Below are 17,353 nucleotides of genomic sequence, written 5' to 3'. Positions count from 1 at the left end.
AAATAGTTGTGTTAGCTACACCAAAGACCAAAACCACGAAGAAACCCTTTCTAAGTATCAAAAGGAAAGCAAACGACACCCCGTGAATCCATTCACTAGACTTTTTTTGTGGGAGGCCTTTGGTAGGTGACTGACCTGGTGGGATTTTGCAGACAGTTGCAGGATGCCAGCCATATCTTTGATTACAGTTGGGGCTCTGAACAAAAATTGCACTATCACTGAGACACTCGGCAAAAACTTCTCCACCAATGTAATAGAGACGCACTCCCCTTCCTGGAACAGAATTCAAAGGAACTCTCATTGTGATATGACCCAGGCACGTTAACAAACAAGGGAATATTTTGTTTCAGTTTTTTTCTTTACAACAAAAACAGAAATCAGTTATCTGGTTAAGCACGCTGCTGGGCTGACAGTTGTAGCAGAACACCACTAACTTGCTTTTATATATCACACAATATTTGAAGTAAAAGTGGAATAATTTTTAGTATGGCACGATCGGAGTTTTTTCACCAGGTAATGCCCTATAACCAAACACAAGAACTCCTTCACTTGCAGAAATACCACAACTGAAGTAAAAAGTTTAGATTCAGTGTAAATAAAACATGTGCCAGTAAGAAGTGCTGTATGTGAAGTGTCTCATGCTGTTAAAGATGATGGGAAAAACTAACAGAGCAAGTCTACCACTTGCATAGAATTTCCTCTTGCATGCACCCACACCCTTTACCAACCCACTGCATACCCCTTTTGCTGTACTGCTTTGACAAAAACAATGGGGCTTCATTTAGACCTATTGCTGTGAAGAAATCAACATGAAATCCTATTGTTCATTTTTGAATTGTGATCTTGTTCTGTCTCAGTGTGAAAAAAATCTGCATGGGTTACTTCTGGCACATTTAAGAAAGAATGTACAATTGATTTTCCCCCCAAAAGCTATTTAAAATTAACAGGTACTTTAAAGGCCATAATGATTACTCCCCTGCTTTCTTTAAAACCATTTTTCCAACAAAACATCAGCTACTCTCAAAAAAAAAAGGGAGAATCCCTGACATGTTTGTTTTTCCTCACAAGTGACCACTGTGATCACTCATTATAGACACATCCTGGGCTTCTCCAAACCTAAAATTTTATTACCCAAGCATTTTAACTCAGTGTGGAGGAAATCAGGTACTACTCAAGATGTAGCAGTAAAAAAAATAAATTAGAAAATAGTGACTACTACTGAGTAAGATAATTTAAACATATATATATACAAAATTTCTGGAAGAAGATGCTGTAATGTGGAAAATAGTATTCCTTAACTATTAAAGAGAAAATATGTGTTGTAATTGAGCCTTGAGAGAGAGAAAATCTGATACTGGAGCATCAAAAGAGGGAAAAGAACAGATCTTTACCTATGTGTCTCCTTGTCATCTCCACTGTTGCGTTTCTGTTGACGTTGGAAAGCAGACCTAGACAAAACCGTTCTGAATTGGATGGATCTGTGAAGCCATCTACAGTCAGGGAAGGTTGTGATGCATGGAAGGTTTCTCCCACTCTTTGATTCAATTCGTAATATGCTATTGAACACCAGAATGCAGGCTCCGAATAAGTGACTGGCTGCAAGTCTAAAAAATTAAGCAAGAAATAAAAGTAGCACAGAATCTGAGCCTGAAAAGAAATCTACCTGCCCTGCTGTTCGTCTTCTCTTCCAGAAATGACAGTCTCCTCAAGCTACACAAATTACAATTCTGCTTGCTGTCATTTTTAGCTACCCCAATAAAAAGAATGGAATTCAGTATTTCACACAAAGGAAGAGAGGGGGTGAGTGGGAAGAGGAGAAGGGATGATTTAAAAAGAGCACAGCTCACATCCTTCAGCACCTGCACTTCGCTTAGCACAGTGATTAGGCCACTGTTACTGTGAATTCAGGCACTGAGAGACATTTCTGTTGCCCTTCTGTGATTTGAAAGCACTATGGTAATGTTAAAGAAGAAATTAAACTGAACCACTAAGAGGTTTTACTCTCTTTGCTAGTCATTCAGTTGCAGAAATAGGGTAGTTATTAATTAGCTATTAACCAGATACATGATGGTTATCATTTGGAAACCAACCCAACAGCTTCCTAGCAAAACTCACTTTCCTAAATTATATCTTTATTTTTAGTGTACTTGTATACATGAAAGAGGAGTCATCACATACACTAACACATTTGAAAGTGTTTCCAGCTTACCCAGACTATGGTTAACTGGAGAGAGAGTACTGGGAGACAGTTCTGCTGGAGATCCTGTTGGAACAACACAGATTGGTTCATGGCAAAAGATTCTTGTTATTTCAGACAGATAGGTATGACTGTTACTTAGTGACTCGCTTTCTTCTAGAGTCCTTAGGACTTAAAACCCTCAGAAAACCTGTAACCAGTTTTCCAGCACATCCCATCTTTATTCAGAATTCAGATTACATTTAATTTTCCAGACTCCTGGGAACCTACCCCTCCTCATAAAGAGCCTATTAACATCTCAGTGGGGAGCTTGGCAGAGCTCTCTTCATGCACAGTCTGTGAACATTTATTTATTTATGCATTTCTCCAGTAAGAAGGTCTTGCAATACGGCCTTCCTAACAAGAATTAATTTGAAACACAACAGGTTGTACAGAAGGTTGCCGCTGAAGACACCCCATTACATGTAAATGGATCACTACAAGCAATCCCAAGTCTTCAAAGTGGTGAAAAATGAAACGTTACCTGTATCCATGCTTTGGTTCAACTGCTGGTCGCTCGTTTCCCCATCTTCACTGATATATCCTGGAGGTGGTGTTTCTGTCAAAAATAAAAAATAAAAAAAAAAAACATTTATAGTTCAAATGGATGAGAAACTTGCAAGATGTACTATTTGGGGATTAGTCCTCAACTCCTTGCACACTTTGTGTAATACCTGAACATCAAACTGCAATTTCATTCTGCTGGATTTCCTTCCTTCCAGTAGGAACTCAAACCTGTTACCTGCCCAACTGTCTACGTAAAATGCATCATCCCTGTGTGCCCATCAGTTGCTCCAACATGTTACATAATTAATGGATAACCCTTGTTTTTTCCAGGCACTACAACATACTTCCACTACAATGAGTAATAATTTTGCAATTGTGATTAACAGCTTTCACATTTAGTAGAATTACAAATGAAAAAAACCATCTGGTGACTTCTACAAAAAAAATAGGAGCTGTCTTCCTGCAGTATAACCATCAGATCAGACACCCTCCTACGCCTTACAAGTTTTTAGATTTAAAGGTTACTTTCCAGCTTGGTCCCCATATCCATTTTTCTTCAGCACCTAGAAGTTGCTTTCACACATTAACAATGAGCATATTATCTAATCAGTTATGATGCACAAGTTCTATTTATTATGATAAATCCCTCGTTCTATTGGAAAAAAAGAAAGCATCTACTCTCATCACTAGCTTTTGTTAAAGATGAAAGCATCACAAACCAAAGTAAACTCGGTAACAAGCATAAGACATTTTGACACTAGAAAATGTCAGATTTCACAGAAATATCTTTAAAACTCAGGAGAATGTGGTTACTCCTTCCCTCCATTCAAAATTACTTTGTAATCCAGACAATGTGCTAACCAACCGCCTTTCAGGAAATAATTTTCTTTGAACTGGGCATGAGTCTTTTCCTATTTACTGAAGATAAAATGTCAGTTCCTCCAGTGGAAGTGGTAAACGCTAACTGATCTCTACAATCACCTCAGAATTGTCTCTGAAACATCTAAGAGATTAAACATTTAATTACGTATTACCTAACAGCAGGAACAAAGATAAAGTGTTCTGCTTCAGAACTGAAATCAAATTCTATCTACTATCCTGTCCAAGACTTATAGAAGAAGAGTAATAACAGAAGAAAGTCAGCAAGAGGAAACTTGATTAAATCACCAGATTAAATAAAAGTGAACCAAAAGAACCACGTTTTCAGTTCACTCTGTAAATCTAGCACACTAAATACAGATATGATAAAAAAAAAAGGGGGGGGGGGGGGGAAACCAAGGTAAAACTTTACTAGCAAAAACAATGATGACAAAAATCACACTTGTTGTATATGTTTTTATAGAATTCATTGTGATAAACCAGACTTCACTCATCTTTTTGCTTTTTGTTAACAGCTAAGCTCACAGATGTGGTAAAGGTCAATAATAATTTCCAATTCAACCCACACTTCCAATTTCCAGTTGCTAATCTGGGCTTTGTGGCACAGGTTATGTTCTATATCCACTCAATCTAAACACCAACTCCCTCCATCTATTAACACAATTTTGGGGTCAGAAGTGAGAAACAGCACAGCTGGAAATGAAATAATAATTCCCAGCCAGAAGCCTGGATGCTGCAGCTCAAACTGGAAAGGCCCTGAAGGCTATCCTACACCTCCACAGTCATTACCTGCCCAGAAAAAGCACATGAAGTACACACAGGTGACATCAATCTCTTTGCAGACCAATAGTATCACAGTTGTAGTCTGGCCTTCTGCTACAGAAAACCAGGCTCTCCAAACCAGGCTGTCAGACACGGGAGGCTTATCAGAACCTAGCTAAGAAGTAAAGATTAGCTATCAACATCAAACAAAGTGAGATTCAGATATGATTCTTGAATACAAGAGCAGCTTGTCAGTGACAAAAGAGAAGGAGGCAAGGTGTGGCAAGCTGCATAAAGAAGTGAATATCATGTGAGTACCTGCAATCACCTTGGACAGGCTTCTTACAAACAGCTACCTAGAGTTCCCTGAGCTCCTTTCCTGGATTTCCAAATGGTGCCTTTGCAGTAAGCTGTCCACAAACACCATCGAAAGCCCTCAGACTAAGTCAAAAGAGCATACATAAATAAAGAAAGCAACATCGAGTTCCTGCATCTTGAACAGCTCTTTAAAAAACTTGTCACATAACCTTAGAATGGCTTAGGTTAGAAGGGATCTTAAAGATCACCCAATTCCAACCTCTTTATGTGGCAACAAATTCGGCATTGATTTAACAAAGGAGATCAAATTCGTTGATATTTTCTTGGTTCTATTTCAGCTTTCAGATAGATTTACAGGAAACACGTGTAGCATCCTGCATTAGACATGCAGATAAAATGTGCACATCACATGTTTGAGTTTAAAGGCAGTCATTCCTCTTGAGTCAGGATTGGAATTATCAGCTTACTTTGGTATTGGGGTGCTGAAACATAATTGCCTTAAATGCTTATGAATAAATGGCAGCTTGGCTCAGTTTTATCTTTCTGGAAACTTCCTGAAGTAGCAGGAAACTGGGGGAACTACAGGCTAGCCAGCCTCACTTCTGTGCCTGGGAAGATCATGGAGCAGATCCTCCTGGAAGACACGTGAGGGATGAACAGGTGATCTAAGACAGCCAGCACAGCTTCACCAACAATAAATCATGCCTGACCCATTTGGTGGTCTTCTATGATGGAATAACAGCACTGGTGGACAAACAGAAGAAAACTGATGTTATCTACCTGGACTTGTGCAAGGCCTTTGACATAGTCCTACATCACATCCTTATCTCTTAACTGGAGAGATACGGTTTTGAAGGCTGGACTATTCAGTGGGTTAGGAATTGGTTTGATGGTTGCAGCCAGAGGGTCATGGTCAGTGATTCTGTGTCCAGGTGGAAGTGGTGATGAGTGGTGTTCTCTAGGGGTCTGTCTTAGGACTGGCACTCTTTTATCAGTGGCACAGATAGTGGGATCCAGTGCACCCTTAGCAAGTTAGCAGACAACACCAAGCTGAGCAGCGCAGCTGACACAGCAAACGAGACACGAGACTGAGGGACCTTGGCGAACTTGAAAGGAGGGCACATGTAAACTCAATGAGGTTCTACAAAGCCAAGCACAAGATGTTTCACTTGGGTTGGGGCAATCCCAGGTACGTACACAGACTGGGAGAAGGACTCCTTGAGAGTAGGTAGCCCTGCTGAGGACAACTTAGGGGCGCTGGTGGATGAAAAACTTAACATGAGCCATCATGATGCATCTGCAGCTCAGAATGCCAACAGATCCTGAGCTGTATGAGAAGATGGAAGGCAGAAGAGTGAGGGAGGTGACTGTCCTTCTCTGCCTTTGTGAGGCCTCATCTGGTGTACTGTGTTCAGGTCTATGGGCTTCAACTCAGGAAAGACATGGAGCTGTTGGACAGGGTCCAGAAGAGGGCTGCAAGGATCAGAAGGCTGGAACAACCCTGCACAAAGACAGGCTGAGGTGGTGGGGCTTTTTCAGTCTAGAAGGCCCCAGGGTGACTCATGGCTTTCCACTACTTAAAGGGAGATTATGATCAGGAGGGAAATCAACTTTTTATATAGGTGGACAGTGATAGGACAAGGGGCAATGGTTTTAAATTGAAAGAGGGCACATATAGGTTAGGTGTTGAGGAAGTTTTTCACAGAGAGGGTGGTGAGGCACTGACACAGACTGCCCAAAGAAGTTGTGGATGCCAACTTCTTTGGAGGAGGAAGAATTCTTAATTCAATACTGAATACTAACAGCAAAACTGTATGTACACAGTAGTAACAAATACACAAACCAGACCTCAATCAATTGTGAGATACAGATCAAACGATTTTAAGTCACTGTTTCATCTTCAGGTGTTCCATTGGAACTAATAAAGGAAATCAGAAAGATTTAATTTACTGCTACATCTTTCAACTCATTTGATCACTTAGGAGGATGAAGTTACCATCTTTACTCCACTGCTGCAATGTTAAGCGTACTGTTCACACTGGGAGGTAAGAAAATACCTGGTATGTAATTGCTTTGTGGTTCAATTCCAGCTGGGAAATTAGTGTTCTCAGGAATGGAATGGGTGTAGTCATCAAGAGGAGGAAGCTCTGTTAGGATCTCAGTGTGCCGTGGCACTAGTACAGGAGGCAAGACTGGAAAAGAAAAAGCCAAAATATTAATAGGACCCTCCAAATTCACACTTCTATGAAGTGAAATGAAAAACAAATCTAAGCCTTCTAACAATTTCTTCAGGTGTGCCTGCTAATTACTAGAACAAGCAGATTCTTCTTGAACATGACTAGTTCACATTAGGGAACCATTCTCATTTTCTATTCTCATTTTCATGTTGGACCATCCTTTGCCAGCTGGAAATTGCTAGCACTACTGGAAGCATTTATCAGGGCATTCAACACATTGATAAAGATTTTTCCGTTTCTTTCCTATTAAAAACTTTCAGCAGATGGTATTCTCCAAACCTGTATCCTTAACCATCTTGCAGTTCTGGCATAAGAATGCCCCATCCTTCTCTAGTTTTCATTTGAAACAATATGCTGAACAAGCATGCAAAATCACGGAATCATTAAGGTTGGAAAAGACCACTAAAATCATCCAGTTCAACCATCAACCCATCACCAAAATGCCCACTCACAGAATCATGAAGGCTGGAAAAGCCCTCCAAGATCAGCAAGTCCAACCCCAGCTCACCCATATACTCAACCACGTCCCCCTTGTAATACACAAGGACAATGCTATGAAGCCAGAAGCAGTCTTCCTACCTGGCGTCTCCACTCTCTGGTAGTGGTATGGGTTTACACATACTTCATCCTTTTTAAGATTAAAAGCATATTCACAGTTTTCAATTGCTTTAAGTTCATGGTGGCTGTGAAGATCCGGCCAGCGCCACAGACGACAGTAGATGACGTGTGGTAATCCTTTGCGATGTGATACCTGCAGTCGGCCATCAAGAGATCTACATGGGAAAGATGTTGAGAGGTATTTACAGGCTGCCCGCTGTCTCAACATCACTCAGTCAACAGCGTACACACACAGGAAGGGCAGTTTTGCTCACTTTCAGAATTCAGAGGATTGACACTGCTAGTGACATGTGTACTCTTGTTAAAATGCTTCAAATGGGAGAAAAATTATGGCATCAAACAGCGTTAACTCATTTCTGAGCTGCTCAAATTATTGCCAGTGAATTTAGGGGTCATTAAAAGCCACTTTACCTCCAGCCAAGTATTTGGGATCATCATTTCATATACATTTTTTAAATGCAGAAGACAGTTGTTGAAAGAAAATCACACACTTAACAGTCCCTTCAAGTTTCTAAACCTCAAGGCTTTGCCATGGCATGGATGCTTTATGGCTTTAAGCTTAACAGTTCCCTGGGGACTGCAAATCAGCCTCTAAACAGTCAGCTGCCCAAGGGATCCACATGGCGGTGTGACTGTAATGCAACAAGTGTGAACACACATCTCACAGGGGCTGTACATTTTATCTTCTTGCCTTCCTCTGCCTTGCTACCAGCTGAAAACGTTTTGCTAGTTTTAAGACAGACTGCATATGCTTACACAAATGCAGATGTTTATGATTGTTATGGGATGGGAGACAAACCTCAGTACACAAATCAAGCAATGTAGTATGAAAAAATAAAGACCCTGCTCAGAATTTGCCCGCTGTTAACTACAGAAGAATTTACAAGCAGTTCTTTAGCAGCTCGTATCAGAGCCAATTAGTGAGATTTAACTGAAAGCTCATGGCATACAAAGCAGTTTAAACACTTTGTAAGATTAGGTCTAAAGAATTAAGTAGCCCAACGTTGTTAATAGAAATACCAAATCTCATCAGAGCTTGCATTAACAAGTCTTCCCATTCTTTCAACTGGCGTGAAAAATGAGTATTCCGCAATTAGGATTTCATTGGTCAAAACATCAGCTGAGAATACTTGGATTGCTACACTGGCAAGCAAACGTCTTGAGGCCTAAGAAGCATTCAGTCTATTTTACAGCTATAGCATCCCATGACAGACCCTCCAAAGCCAATCCCTCCCACAAGGTTCTATGATGGAGAGAGGGCAGAATATTCACCTGGTTTGTTCAGAGAAGCTGTAAAGGCCTGTTGTGTCCCACTGATCTATCGTGTTTGGTGTACTCAGTCCCCAAATTTCAGAGCAAGTGCTGTGCATAAATTGAAAACAAAAACAAAAAATTGGTATGAATATGGAACGTGGTTATTCAAAACACCATGATGTCAAACATGGAGAAATGTACAGAGTACTTCCTTCCACATAGAAGATAGAGCACTGGTAGGCTTGCACTTGGATGGACGTCGCATGCTATATTTTCTATATGAAGGAGGCTATCAAAATGGAACGCGTGACTCAAGGTAAATGATCATGTTTCTAAGGGGTGAACAAATTCTGACTTTAAGTAGTTGATACAGCTGCAATGCTCCTTAAAACAGGCAAAACATCCTCAGCCTAGCTCCTACCAAAATTCTCTTTTCAAGGGTCATTTCTGGGTTGGTTTCTTTTTTGGTTTTGTTTGTTTTTCAATATAAGCTGCCCTACAATTACAATCTGTGAATTGTTATTGAAATTACAATGCCATGTGCATCTGGAACTGAACCATCACAGCCTGACTCCAAGGTGCCACCATTCAGCCACCTCATTCTCATGTACACTCTTATTTACTGCTTTTCTCAATACAGGAAAGCTTGGGCTCTGAAGAAAAGTATATTGCAGTGATGCTTCTCACTAACTTCTCTGCTCTGCTTGATTAAATCACCAGTGTTATTTTTGTTATTTTCTACTGCATACAAGATGTACGTTTTACACAGATTTACAGTGCATATCCAGCTACAGAACAACAAAACTGTAATTGTGAAATCCAGCAGGAGGAAATGAGAGAGAACCTTTGGAAACCGGTTCAGTGACAAGCACAAAGGTTCAAAAAAAAGGAACCTCCAGTAACACAAGCACAAATCAAAAGAGCAGCAGATCGAGGCAAAGCAAAGAACAGCACGAGTGCATAAATAAATGGGCAGCGTGTTCTCAGAAGAATGGGCCCATCTCAGGTCCACCACAGACGTGCTCTGTGACCACTGAGAAAGGACAATTTATTTTACGTGAGTAACACACAATGAGACTCAGAAATGGAGAAAACTTGGGTGTCGAGCCACTTACAAAGCCAGAAATGTGGCCGCTATTTCAGCTCTGAAGTTAACAACCTCTGATAAGTACCAGAAAGGACAAAAAGTTCACCCAAGCCCTGATTTTGAAAAGAGATTTACATTTAAGTTACCAACCCCAGCTGACACACTACTCTTAACAGCATTTCTAGCACAGACAACCACAGTTCCATGGACACTTCATTAAAACTTAAGTGTGAGAAAGGGAAGGAATGGGTCCAGTCCCCTTCCTGCCTGTCTCACACACCTCAATTAAATACCATCCCAGGGAAGGTGAGATGCCCTAAGACAATTCACTGCTCTCTAGAACCCCAGGGGGAAGAAGGATAGTGAACATCACTGCTTCAGCAGTGCCTGCCACCCCTACTACTCCTAAGGTGCAGCCATGCAAAGACTGGACATGCAAAGACTGGAATTGTTGCCCTGAAGACACAGGCAGCCTGTGGGACACCAGGGAACATCCCCGTGTCCTTAAATCTGCACCACTACTGCCTGCAAGACAATCACCACACACATTCTATTACAAGAACAGTAAGTACACACAGTGCTCTGCATCTAACTGACACAGGTATCTCTAGCAGCTAACTCCCTGGAGCAACAGATTCTTTAAACAAAACTATGCTCAACAGCTGATGTTGTCACAGGGATTCCACCTTCCCAAAACTGTGGGGTGTGAGCACCACTTGCCACACGGCTACTTCACAACACATACTTCACAACACATACAGAAGTGCTACAGCCTTAGAGTGTGCCGAACAGGAACGGTACTTTATATCATTAACCTCTTCTCTGTAAGTATTTGAACTATCAAAGTTGATTCCACAGTTCAAAACCTAACAGTACTCTGAAGTATGACGGAGGTGTAAATTAGGACCCAGGACACCACAGAGAAGGAAGGTGGTGAAGAAGCACATGGGAGTGATGGAAAAGGAGGTGCAGAAAAACTGATAAGCTAGAGAGCAAAACTGCTTCATTTCCTTGCATTTTACAGTGCCATCTCAGCATTTTACAATGCTGTCTTCTGGGACATGTGTCTGCCCAGGGCAGATACTGATGGCTTACTGGCTCATTTACACCAGGTCCAAAACAGGTGCCCCCTCCTAAAAGTTACCTTTCTAATGTGTCTTCAACCCCTTAGGTTTGCTTTAGTCCATACCGATTTTGGAAGAATAAAGAACTAATATATGTACTTCTAAGGTAAATCATGCCTGGAAACACACCCAACTCTTGGACAAAGATTCTGTATTCTAGGAAGCAGATAGGATGTTCCCCAGCATGATGCCAGTTATGACCTCCTACACCATCACCAGCTTGGTCAGCTGCCACCCCCTGGGACCACACGCACTGGGAACTCTGTTTCAGCCACCCTCTCCTGCAAGCAAGAGTTCAAAAGCACAGACACACTGGATGCAGACAGCCCTGAAGACAGCTGGCCACAAAGCTGAAGACATTCCAAGGCATGATATATATGAAGAGGGAGGGAGCCAGCATGTATCAGCATTTCACCTTTAGGAAGCGGGCAGCCCTCAGAATGAGGCCTTAAGCACACTTGAGGCTTCACACCTTGCCAGACTGGGGTTTTTGGTTTATCACAGCACTGGTAAACCATCACTGTTTCCAAAATATAATCCTCCTCCAGCAGCCAAGCAGGACTGCCTGTACAGGAAAGATTTCACTGTACTCCAAAAAAAGAGAAAGTTAGTGTCCCACAAGAGTGGACGCTTTCATTAAAATGAAGTTTACACTGCTGCTCAGAATGACTTAACTGTTGACATAAACAACATCTACTATTCAAATGCTAGAGAGTTTATTATTATTATTATTCAATTAGTGTTTTCAGCACTGATTCAGATTAGCAAACCAGAACATTCTGTGGCCTCCAACACTCAAGGCATGTCAGGACTGCTGCTCTGCAGACCCTATAAAATGACTGCATTTATTTTTAAGGGATTTCAAGAATCAATGTGGCCTCATTCTCCATGTGTTCTGAAGTTCTAGGAGCAGGAAGACTGTTTTCTAAAAGGGGGAGAAACACTCAGTGTACTCACAATTACTGACTGCTAACTCTTGAGACTTCCAGGGGAAAGTCAACATTCTAGCATACACCTGATTCAGGCACAATTCAGCCCTGCAATCCCAGTTTTCGGACTGATCACAAAAGAAAGGGTCAGACTCACTGCCATGGGTGGAACCAGCCCTAATTCTGCCTGAAGCTTTCCCTAAAAGGGAGGGAGTTGGTGTTTCAATCCTTTTTATCTGCCTATAAGGAGCAGCATCTCAAATGATATTCAGCATTTCTGGCACGAAGAATCGTTTAATGTGGCTATCACTATGCAGCAGCACAGAGCATGCCTTCAGCTCTTCCATTTCATCATTTCCTCTAACAGGAAAATCCAAGCTCCAAAAAACCCAACTCTGAGCAAGAAATGACCTAAACAGCAGAAAGCTGCTGCAATATTTGACAATTCTGAGACCCAGTGCCAAAACAGCTTCTCTTTATAAGACACCAAGTGCTGACACAAAGCAAAAAAAGTGGGGGCAGGAAGAACCTAAATATCAAAGACAGGCAAAAATGTGTTTGCACTGCCTATGTGTACATATCACAGATAATGCTTCCAATCAGCACAAACCATCTAGTTGGAACATCTATAAGCCTACTAAAAACTGGACATTTCTCCAAATAGAAATGAATTTTAAACCCACACTTAAAGAATAAACGTGGGACAGAAGTGGTTTGAACCAGACTGCTTAAAGAAAAGAGTAATCAATGCTTACTTAACGCATCATGCTCTAATCAGAGGACTCGGAATCTATATCAAAATTCATAATAATCAGATACAAGCCATGAAAGATCCAACAGTCTAAAGCAACACACATTTAAGGGCACAAGTTACAGACAGATCATCCCTGAGCTGGAACAAACTGGCTGAAGTTAGATCCTTGTGTTTGCAGTACAGTTAGTGGCAAAGGATGTGGACCCATCCCTCCATGATGGTCTTGTACTTGCCCCAAGCACATTTGTAAAACAGCTGATACAAGTCAGGATAAAGGTGGCAGGACATGTAGGTCTTCTCAATAATAGGACCAAAATAACCATCTTACCACTAAAACTGTTCACAGCACTGGCAACTTCCAGCTGCTTTCTTTGTACGCAATGAAGTTCCAGCAGCAAGCACACCAGATTGCAAGCAAGCCAGAACCACTTCAAAGGTGTTTACTTATCAAGTAGCAGAAGTGCTATATAGGGAAGTTGCTAAATATTGTCACAGCTCAAACATAACTGCAATTCCACTTTCTTCTCTGCAGCCTTGCAAAGCAACAGGGCAGCTGTTCAGGCATGCAGACTTGGGGAACTAAAGCAGCAGCTTTAGAAAAAGGGGCAAAAAAATCTGAATTTTCATCAAGCTATTCAAAGCTGAAGTTACTAAGGAGTCATTACAGAATGATCTTGGACATTTATCTTCCATATTTCTAAAGTGCTAACATTGAATCCTTTACATTTCTCTTAAATCAGTGACATCATTCAGAGTCTACACCCAATAATAATTTTGGGAGTTCATGTTCAAGGCCACCTTGACCATCTTCCTCCTGTACCTTATACTCACAAGTTTGCGTTTTACAAGATCTCAGATCTAAGATAAACAACACACAGAGCTGGAAAACAAGGACAGTTCCATTGAAGGCTTATTGAGGCTTCTATTCAGCACTGGTGTAGCTGGATTGAAGTTATACTCCTGTAAAGACACCATTCATTACTTCACTGACAGCACAAAAAGGATCAACTGGTGAATTAAAGCAAATCTTCCCTTTTATTGCAGTATTTTCTTCAGGATGACATTGGGATTCATGAACCCATAAAGCTCAGAGGGAGGTATATAAAGCATACGGCAAACCTTGAGAATGGGGGTCTTGAAAATAAGAGTAACCAGAAGACAGACCTGAAAGGCTGAGATGTAACAGAAACCAATCAAAATCATCAATTAATGAGTTTTATGGCTTGTGCACAGTAACACATTCAGCACAGAAGACTCAATGAAATCTGCCTGATTGTGGTTTCCCCAAATCCACGTTTCAATTGAAAGTATGCAGAGCTGCTTCTGTATTCTCACCTGACATTCCTTTCAGCACGCTGGCAGCTAGCACAGAAGTTCTGATTTTTCTTACCTCAAAGTGTAAAGATTTGGGAATCTAGTACGAAATAATGACTTTTATTCTAAGGGTCTGTTAGACAGATGAGCTGATCTCTTGGCTGAATAAAAAGCGTAACTCTGAATCCTTCTTGAAAAATCACTTCTACAAATCTGCAGTGCCACTCATTATTAAGAAAAGTTGGACAAGGCACTTTCACAGAGGTCCACTCTGTGACAGATAATGGAATAGAGAAGGAAGAAAAAAGGTGGTAAATTGTGTTGCAGGACAGTGTTAACAACCACAGCAAGCAGAAGTACAGAAGGGCAGACAGCAAACAGATACTCCCATGTTAACTGTAGAAACTCCCATCGCTGGAGGCATCCAAGGCCAGGCCAGATGTGGCTCTGGGCAGCCTGGTCTGGTGACTGGATACCCTGCACATAGCAGAAAGGTTGAAACTGGATGGTCATTGTGGTCCTTTTCAACCCAGGCCATTCTATGATTCATTACATACCTGAGAAGGATAATAAGTAGTGCCTAAGAAGACCTGGGCTCCAAAAGAGAAAGCTCACACCAAAGCACAAGTTTCTCCCAGAACAGACGCAACCCAACAGTGGTAACACTGGAAACTGGGTGCTCTATTTCCATAACTGTGAGTTTCTGCCCTTTGCTTCCAAACTCGTTACACAACTCTCAATCAGAACTCAAGAAAAGTCTTATAAAATTGGATGTAAAAACAATTCCATCGAATACAAAATACAGCATTTGAACTGAAGAAAACAACTGAAGTTACCTTCCTTATAAAGGGATCCATGTTAAAATATTAACACATCAAAATAACCAGAAAAGCAGGAGATGCAGGTTAAGATTCACTTCTCTTAACGCTATGGGAAAAAGAAAAAGCCATTGAACATCCACAGGGGATGCAAAGTGAAAGGGTAACTACTAAATACCCTCTGTTATAGCTCAGCATGGAACTGCACATCACTCTGCTCAGGGCCAGAAAGTTGCTTCTTCAGTTCTGCAAAGTGCCAGCATTCAGGACTGAGAAATAAAGGGCACAAGCTGCAGTGCAGCCTCACTTATAGCCAACAGGGAGCTGGCCATGGGTTTTACACTGGTGAGGCTGAAAACAGAGCACGAACAAGCAGCCTGCAGAAACCATGAGCTAACAGCTTTGCTGGGAGACCTGCCATGCAGTTCCCTGCTCCGAGATAACATGACTGCACCAAGCAGCTGCAATTTATATCCCATTATCTCTGCAGCAGGATTACTGGTGATAAGATGAAGCACAATGATGATTTCTCCCTCCCAGTGAAACATTTCAAAAGCCACCAAAAAGTGACCACTGCAAGTTCCGTAGACTAACCAGGTACTAACAAACAAACCAGGATACTTATCCATAAGCTCTAGGGATGCAGGTCTGTGTGTTAAGATGACACTCCTGAAATGCAACCTTGAAACTCCTGCAATGCTTTCATTAGTAATGCTGTTATATCCAATAAAAGCTTTCTGACTGCTACATTATTTTGCTTCTTACAATACTATCCTCAGAAATGAAAACACAGTACTCAACTGGAACAGGAGAATGTAATTCTGAAATGCTGGAAGCACTGTGTTCATTATGTGCCTGACTGAACTGGTATTAACAAAACTGTATTTCATCTGAAAACAAAACACTGAAAACCCTTTGTCAGAAAGTCCAGACACATTGAAGACATCACATCCTAGAAGAAAGAAAGGATCCAAACTATCACTGGAGTAAAGAAAGGCCATCCAGGCACACATGTTCTGAGAATGTCCATTAGGAAAAGAAATGTTCAGAGCTCTGTGCAGCCAGTGAGGCGTTGCACCAGCTCAAGCATGCAGCTATGAAGCAAGTATGCTCAGCAACTTAGTTCAGCTGAGAAATGCCTATCTGTTCTCTAGTCTTACTATACCACACCTACTGAAAGAGGTGATTGAGCAATTCCTTTCTAATACTTACACTGTTGCTGAATTTCTCCAACTACAAATGACTAGCTCAGGACACGAGCTACATCAAACTAGTAAATATATCTTTCCTTCACAAGCTATGTAAAGAATGGACAACCTGGTAGTTTCATCTCAGTTACATTTCACACCAAATGTCCTTACCTTTTCATTTCTCTGGATAGTATTAAGACCAACATCACACAGCGAGTTAAGATGACACCTACTGCAACCTCACAGATAACTCCCTGTATCAACCTGAATAGGGATTAACATGGAGACAGACCTAAACGGAATCAAAACAGTGGCAAAGGACAAACCATCTTTACAGGAAGCCATATCCATCGTAACACTGACTAATCTCTCCACAACAAATTGTCCTGTTACCAGCTGATAGTATTCTCATAGCTCAGACTTTCAAAAGACATACGCAGAGCTCAGCAAGAACATTCCAAGACTGGCCTCAGAAAGTAGTGAATAACATTCATCTGAAATTCTCCAACCACTATTGTCACTGCGGGAAGAAAAGTGAACACAGGATGCGTATTAGTTATAAAGCACTCAATGCACAGAAGCCACTACGCCTTGCTAGAATGACTCCCATTCCATCTGCACCACTTGTGTGGGTACACCTAGAAGAAAATCAGGGTGAGAATTTATTCATCTTAATCCAGACATGAGTATCTTTAGGAATGAGGAGTATAAAAAAATCAAAGAAAGACAAGTATTAGATAACTAAGGTCCACAGGACATGCAGAATTCCTAAGTTACAGGATTCGAATGAAGATAAGACTTGAGCCATAAAGCAAGTTTCCCCACGCAACATACTGGGACAAAGAACCAAATGATACCTGCATCATGACTGCTACAGCAATTTTTGATATAGAACTAAACATAAAAATTAACTAAGTCAGACAATGGCACTGTCTTCACTCCCAGCAATGCCTGTATTACTATATTACTACTAATAAAGAAAATTAATAACTATCAAGGAAAACCCATAAAAAGGCTTGAAGAAGTATCGATGTTCAGGTACAGGAAAGCATGTTTTGTTTCTTTTAAATGGATTTTGTTTGCTGAGATACTACATTGCCTGAAAGGTGAATAAAGGAAAAATCAAGAATGCAGCTTGACAGCCAAGGTGCCTAACTACTCCAGGGGCCAGAACATGGGACTCCACACTAGATTCTCATAACAGAAATCACAGAATCATTATGGCTAGAAAAAGCCTCTAAGGTCCTTAAGTCCAACCACTGGGCCATCACCACCACACTCACTGAATTATGGCCCTAAAATGTGAGTACGCGTGGGACAGATCCT

At 41.1% G+C, this 17,353-nt stretch overlaps 1 protein-coding gene across 3 annotated transcripts in view; it reads right to left on the bottom strand.

Annotated features, from left to right (window-relative positions):
• Positions 1-17,353, bottom strand: part of SMAD2 (SMAD family member 2) — a 41,078-nt gene that overhangs the window by 5,381 nt on the left and 18,344 nt on the right. Inside the window, exons 3-9 of one of the 3 annotated variants that reach the window (XM_072359244.1) lie at positions 8,830-8,919; positions 7,519-7,712; positions 6,760-6,894; positions 2,721-2,795; positions 2,210-2,263; positions 1,392-1,604; positions 136-273 (exon numbers count right to left, since the gene is read on the bottom strand). In XM_072359244.1, the coding sequence (XP_072215345.1) occupies positions 136-273; positions 1,392-1,604; positions 2,210-2,263; positions 2,721-2,795; positions 6,760-6,894; positions 7,519-7,712; positions 8,830-8,919 (899 nt within the window). The remainder of the gene's footprint in view (positions 1-135; positions 274-1,391; positions 1,605-2,209; positions 2,264-2,720; positions 2,796-6,759; positions 6,895-7,518; positions 7,713-8,829; positions 8,920-17,353) is intronic. The other 2 variants (XM_072359245.1, XM_072359246.1) reach the window with 2 other exon arrangements.

The sequence above is a fragment of the Excalfactoria chinensis genome, chromosome Z (assembly GCF_039878825.1).
Source record: "Excalfactoria chinensis isolate bCotChi1 chromosome Z, bCotChi1.hap2, whole genome shotgun sequence".
NCBI lineage: Eukaryota > Metazoa > Chordata > Aves > Galliformes > Phasianidae > Excalfactoria > Excalfactoria chinensis.
This window is presented reverse-complemented; position numbering and strand designations above follow the sequence as displayed.